Genomic DNA, 7,263 nt, shown 5'->3' on the forward strand with positions numbered 1-7,263 from the left:
CAACAGGAATTTGATGAATTTCTCTTCATAAAATGAAGGAGGAAATAAGAAAGTAAAGCATCGAGCAGATATGATGCAGATGAAAGATGAACAGTGACAGCAGAGAAAGAAAAATCACGTTGATCTGGATCACCTCTTTTCATTCATGTGATGAAAAACTGAAAAAGTTCATGCCATGATCGACCGCAAGTAGCGACATGATCATCAGGGAGAAAATAGGCATCATGATCAAAAGCTTTAGGCTACACCTTGACATATTTCTCTCTTTCTATCACCAACATGATTTTCAAAAGTGAAAAAACTGTTTTGGTAACGTACTACATCAATGTAATTTGAAGCCACATATTTGAGATGAGTGATGAATCTGCCACTGCAATTCCTCAAATTACCATAAACAACAAAACCAACAATAATACTAGTACCTAAATTTAACAAAAAAAATAATATTCATATAAAGCAGATCTGCATCAAATTGGAGTACATGGATGAAAGAATCCAATCACACACTAAAGCCCTCTGTATAAACTAGCCAAACACCATACCCTTCCACTCTTACAACAGCATAAAGACACCACTGATCATCAAAACAGAAAGGAGCAAAGCCCCATTACTCACAGGCCTAGATGAAGGTGCTGCCGACGGCGAGGGGGATGACTTTGGAGATTCAGTTGCAGTGGCTCCCGATGAAGATGAAGACGGTGAGATATCTGATATATTGGTGGTGCTTGGAGCCGGGGCAGGGGCAGGAGCAGGAGGCGGGGCGGTGCCGAAGATTGCTTCAGGCAACAGCACACCACCAACTTGATAAACAGAGGCCGGAAACGTCGAGAGGACGGCGCTGCCGATCTTGGTTGTAGTCCAGCCAGAGTAGACATGAATGGTGCCTGAATCGTCTGTGAAATTGAGGGTGTATGGTCCTCCAGCAAATGTGGCAACAGCGCTCTTGCTTAGTTTATTGAAGTCAGCGAGACTGTAGAACTGGGGCAATGCATGGAAGAGAAGCAAGGATTTGAGCTGGTTCTGGGTGAGGTTTGAAAGAGAAGGCTTCTTGAGACTAGAGAATGCATCATCAGTGGGGACAAAGATTGTGACTCCTTGTTCAGTGTTGTTTGCTTGGTTTTGGAGTGTTTCAATCACTTGGGTGGACTGAAGCAAGCTGAGAAACTTGTGATATGGACCGGCTACAGTGAGTAGATTAGTAAGGTTGACATGGAAGGGAGCAGGAGCAGGGGATGGAGAGGGAGGATTTGTTGCCCCCTTAGTTGCACCATTGGCTGAAGCAGCCAATAGAATCATAATGGCAACATTCAAAAACACACCACCCTTCATCTTCAGATCCCTGAGTGAACACCAGATAAAGAAAAAGAAGAAGAAAAAAGGCCTAGGCTCATCAGATCTAAACCCAAATCTGACTTTATAAGTAAAAGATTCGTGCGTATCAATAAGTAACCATATAAAACCTAATGCAGAAAGCAAGCAAAATAGAAAAACAGTACCAATGTGTTGATGAAACCATATAATATCTGACTTGTTTAAAACCCTAATCTTGTTTTCAGCCATTCACATTAGGACTCAGATGTCTCAACAACAAACCACAATGCAAATGAAACCAAGGTACCCCAAGAAAAAGGCCAACAATTTTCGGAGCCAGATCTGTGAACCCACTCCAAAAAAACGTTAGGGGACAAGATCAGAAACTTGGTTTGAACATTCAAGATCAGAAACTTGTCCCATTGTGATATATAAAAAAGACATCAACAAAAACAAAGGAAAAAGAAGAAAGAAAGATTCAGAAATCATATTCAACCATAGCATTATACCCTAAACACTTCATTCCAGCATAAATGCATTAACCGTAAACCCAAAAAACTCATCAGAGAGATCCAAAACAAAAAAAAGTTGCAAAACTAGCTGCAGAGACGGAAACCCACCTGAGAGAGAGAGAGAGAGAGAGAGCGCTTTGCAGTCGGTTGGTTGGGTCAAGGTAGCATAGGAGGGTTTTAATGAGTGAGTGCATGTACAGATAAGTGACAGGGAGTATGCGTTCAAAAAAAACAAAGTGGGGCACTATCAGCCTAGCAGGTGAAGGTTGGTGTGAGGGTGAGTTTTGCTTCAATGAGTTTGTGCAAAGCAAAGTCTGAATCCTGAAACACCCGAACCGAACCGGATTCGGGATAGGACCTAGTCATGGTTATACTCAACCGAGTAGCCCTGCTCGATCCTTCTCACATGACTTACCTATGAGTCCACAGAGTCAACACGGAACAAGGCCAAGACTTGTGTAAGCATTGTGAAAGATATGTAAAGTTTACCCTCATGGTGGGTTTGTTGGTTTACCCAAACTCAGTTCAGCTTAAAGTCTGCATCATGTTTGACTCTTGGTCAATGCTAGTCACCAAGGCTAGGTGAGCCTTCAAACATGCACTTTATTCTTCCTAGTCACAAAGCCGGTTTGGAAATCTTCAGTAGTACTGCCATACTCAGTCCATCCTAGTCAGTTAAACGACTCTAATAGTACTAGTGAGCATGACTAAGAGCCTAGGTGTACCCTCAAAACCTTGATTTTTTGTGGCCTGAGTCATGGATACTTGACTCGGTTAGTCTAGACCGACTCGGTTCATATTAATGAGACCTTGAAACATTGGTGTGATTGTGTTCCATATTTGGTAACAAATAGAGGACAGTCAGGTAGGGTGTTAAATCAGGCAAGCTTTCAAAATGGACAATTAGGGATGGCAGTGGACCAGGGCAGGGGCCGGGGACAAGGTCTTCACACTCTGCCCCGTCTCAAAATCCGAACCTTCATTCTTGCACGGGGATGGATTTTAACCTCTACCCCGCCTCCATCCTTGTTTCAAGTCCTCCATCCCCAGTCCAAAGGGGGGGGGGGGGGGTCTCCTCGGTCTATAGTCATCCCTTGAAGGATTGGGGACGGGACGGGGTGGGGCAAAGTGGGGATTGGGACAAGGACAGGGCGGGTCAGGGAAAAGCGTAATTCCATCCCTGCATGAAGATAGATTTTAACCTTCATCCCCGCCTCTATCCCTGTTTCATGCCCTTCATCCCCGGTTCAAACAGGACGAGGCGGGGCGGTTGTCTCCCGGTTCACTGCCATCCCTATCGACAATGTGCTAATTCCTTTAACCCCTTGGTTAATGGTTACCCATACTTCCACTCTACTCTACCCATGTTATCTTGGAATGACAAAGGAATAACAAGCTTGGCCTTTCCTCCCAACCAACTGCATTAAAGAAATGACAATGGTCTCTCCCACCTCAACTTACTCCTTTTTTTTACCAACCCTTCTGTCTCTTGGTTGGTTAAATAAACGCCACCTCCATGCATGCTCATGCCAGCTAGAAAGATATGGAATTATTGGAAGCATGAGATGTTAAGCTTGATTTAAAAAAAAAAAAGTTTCCATTTTCAATATATCAATGATGGTGTGCACTCCTTTGCTTGGTGAGCTAATTTACTCCATATTTAACTATATCAGAAATTTGAGGACTTGCAAGAAAATGTGGCCCATCTCTGAAAGCTACGGACACACCCGTGCGCCAGTGAGGTTTGATCCGGTGTCTTCATCTCAGCACCTTCACAATACATTTGCATCATTGGAATCCAAGATCCAAAGATCTCAATTGGCGTGGGCACACTACACTGCAGGTCCCATGCCAAAGTATGAGGTAGTTCAAAGTTCAAACAGATCCTTGAAACAAAGGGAAAGGGGGGAGATATGCTTAGATCACTCATTAGATGGTGGTTGGACAATAGATCTGAGGGTCTCTCCTCCTCAGCGAAGATCCTAAAGATTCAAATAAGCTTTTAGGATGCATTTGGGAGCCTTAAATCACGGATCTGAAGGTCTGACATGGCATGGGCAGTTGCTGATGTGGTATGGTTCTCATGCCTACATCCAAATCTTTCAAAGTGAGGATCTAAGATACATAATATAAAGCAAAATAGACGGTTTTGGGGCCTGATGTAGGGAAATGGAATTTCATGAGAAGATAGTTTCATGTTGTATAAACTATAGAAACACCCACTGCTATAGCTTTGCACTTTCTATATGCCAGGTTGGGAAATGTATCCACATACAAAAGGGGGGCGTTTGTAAGCATCCACCTATCTGAAAAAATGCATTATGACCCGGAATAATGGTATTTCCTACTAAGTCCACCTCTCTAAAAAAAGTGCATAATGGAAAAGTGCACGTCCATCCCCGGACGGGGATGGATTTTAACCTTCATCCCCGCCTCCATCCCCGTTTCATACCCTTCATCCCTGGTCCAAATGGGGCGAGGCGGGGGGGCGCTTTCCCCCGGTCCACTGCCATCCCTACATGTGATCCAACCAAATATGTCAATTCTCAACTTATCCCACCTTTCTTGTGAATTAGTGAGTGCATGTGAGCACCACCCACTTAGATGTGTTTGAATACACCAACTTATTATTTGCAAAGCTGGATCAGTTGGTACGTACACCACACAGCAATATCTCAACTTATCCCTCGTTTTTGGATAAGTGACTGCATCCAAGGATCCGCTTGCACCCACTTAGGGAACGATGGTCGTAACTGTAGAAAGTGAATAGGTCCAAATGAACCCGAATCGGTGGGTCTGATCCTGTCAATCTAGAATATTCGATTCTATGCTACACTACAAAACCTTTTGTCTTTTCAAGGAATAATGTTACACTCCCGATAAGGTGTAACCACATTAGATCTGAACTGCCCTCTTGCTGAAGCATTCAAAACTATAGATAACATTGATTTCCGAAATCAACGGCTGGAGATTTTCACCAGCAGGTTTCATATTTACCTTTTACCTTGAGATGGTTCCTGTTTTTATTCGTTTTTTCACATCCTCATTTTTACCTTTTTCAGCAGAAGCTTATACTGTTCTTGTATGCTTGACCCCAACGATATTATTTAACAAAACCGTACCTTGATAGATCAATAATTGGCTTCAAGTTTCCTTCTACAAGCAAAGCTAAAACTTTCTTTTCTGCCACAAAGGAAGTGAAGCTCTTTCTTCCCAAAAATGTCCGCTCTCTTTTCCAAAAAATAAATAAATCTAGGAACGTCGATGAATTTATATAAGGCAACATGTGACGAAAGAACCTTGCTTTTGGGTTTTATACTGAGGTATAGTCTCAGCTAGGGCTGGACAACTGGTCGGGCGGCCCATAGCCCCGCAGGAATAGGTCAGGTCTTTGGCTTAGTTTTCAGAAGAGCTGAAACAGGGCTTAAATCGGATGCAACAAAATCTTGCGTCGGGTCACACACACACACATATATATATATATATATATATATATATATATATATATATATATATATATATATATATATATATATATAGCGCGAGAGAGAGAGAGAGAGATTGGTAGCTGTGAAATCCATAGGTACTAAATTCATGGTCAAATGCGCTGACCGTCCCAAGAGCAAAACAAAACAAAAAATCGCATTTTTTATGGTGGTTTGATCATTAGCGGCAACAATTTTGTCACCGCCCTTTGGCAGAAAAACTTGTTATTTTGATGCTATTCTTTTTTTGTGCATGACCATCCATCACGCGTGATGGACGGCCAGCGTGATTGACTACCAATTTACTACCTAAGCATTTCACAACTATCAATTTCATATATATATATATATATATATATATATAATGGGTAGGTGCTAAATGAAATTTGTTAAAGGATACTTGCTATATGAGTTTTTCAGGTTTATTTTATTTTATTTTTAAATTCTAACCATACAAATGTGATCTATGTACTTGATTTTATAGGGATCAGCTCTTGAAGTGTTCGGTTCTCACACGTGGGTGGGTTTTTATAAGGCTCAAAAAAATAACTGTTCAAAATCTTTGTAAAATTTTTAGGCTTCAAATATCATTTTTTTCATCTAAAACACATGATTCAGGTGCCTCGTAAATCGACCATGCCCAACACATTTATGGGGTCGAAACTGCAAAAAAAAACATCGAAAGAGCAAAAAAACTCATTTAACACATATCATTTAGCATATTTGATTTAGCACCTACCCATCTCTCTCTCTCTCTCTCTCTCTCTCTCTCTCTCTCTCTCTCTCTCTCTCTCTCTAGATATATATATATATATATATATATATAGTAGGTGCAAAATTGATACTTGCTAAATGGGTTTTTCTGGCCTTCTGGTTTTTTTTTGCAGTTTCGACCTCATAAATGTGTTGGGCATAGTCGATTTACGAGGAATCCATACCTGGATCATGTGTTGTGTTTTCGATGAAAAAAATGATATTTGGAGTACAAAAAATTTACAAAAAATTGGACCGTTGATTATTCTAACCTTATAAAAACCCACCCATGTGTTGTAATTGAACACTTCAATCCCTATAAAATCAAGTACATAGATCACATATGTACGGTCAAATTTTAAAAATAAAAAGAAAAAACCCTAAAAACTCATTTAGCACATATCATTTCACACCAATCCATTACTCTCTCTATATATATAAAAATCTGTATCCTTCGAATGGGTTTTTCTTTGAACACGTGACATTATGCCGCATGTTTTTTTTTTTTTGAAAAATGACATTTAGTGGCGGTTTTAAACCACCGATAATTGTCATTTTTTTGCCCAAAGATTTAGCAACGGTCAAGACTATCACTAAATCTCTTGAGGGCAAAAATAAAAAAAATAATGAATCATCATTGTTTGATCACACACAATCAATAGCAATGCTTTGTCCAATGTATCTTCAAACACTTTATGTAGTTAAAGATACAGGTTACTATAGAGAGAGAGAGACTTAGGGGTCTGTGCTAAATGAAATGTGCTAAATGAGTTTTTCAGGTTTTTCAATTTAATTTTAAATTATGACCGTACATATGTGATCTATGTACTTGATTTTATAGGGATCAACTCTTGAAGGGTTTGATTTTGACACATGGGTGGGTTTTTATAATGCTCGAAAAATCAACAGTCTAATATCTTTATAAAATCTTTAGGCTCCAAATATCATTTTTCACATGATTCAAGTGTGGATTGTTCATAAATCGACCATGCCCAATACATTTATTGGTTCGAAACTACAAAAATAATACAGAAAGAGCAAAAAAACCCATTAGAACATTTCATTTAGCACATACCCATTTTTTTATATATATAATTTGGTAGTTGCTCAATCCTTAGCAGCTATTAAGTTAACCGTTGGATGTAATAATATCCAATGGCCAGCATGAAATGCATTTAAAAAACAAAAACAAAAACAAAAGT

General features: G+C 40.0%; 1 protein-coding gene across 1 annotated transcript; it reads right to left on the minus strand.

Annotated features, from left to right (window-relative positions):
• Positions 1-413: 413 nt before the first annotated feature.
• On the minus strand, positions 414-1,340 carry LOC149835990 (fasciclin-like arabinogalactan protein 7). Its single transcript, XM_090010743.1, has one exon. It carries the CDS (start codon positions 1,327-1,329, stop codon positions 553-555), a length of 777 nt encoding a protein of 258 aa, XP_089866869.1. The 5' UTR covers positions 1,330-1,340; the 3' UTR covers positions 414-552.
• Positions 1,341-7,263: the final 5,923 nt, after the last annotated feature.

Source organism: Nuphar pumila, chromosome 6, assembly GCF_984573655.1.
Source record: "Nuphar pumila chromosome 6, dmNupPumi1.hap1.1, whole genome shotgun sequence".
In the NCBI taxonomy this organism is placed as follows: domain Eukaryota; kingdom Viridiplantae; phylum Streptophyta; class Magnoliopsida; order Nymphaeales; family Nymphaeaceae; genus Nuphar; species Nuphar pumila.

Bases quoted from the DNA above. Each gene is read 5' to 3' on its own strand.
- LOC149835990 (XM_090010743.1), bottom strand. From the start codon at position 1,329: ATGAAGGGTGGTGTGTTTTTGAATGTTGCCATTATGATTCTATTGGCT.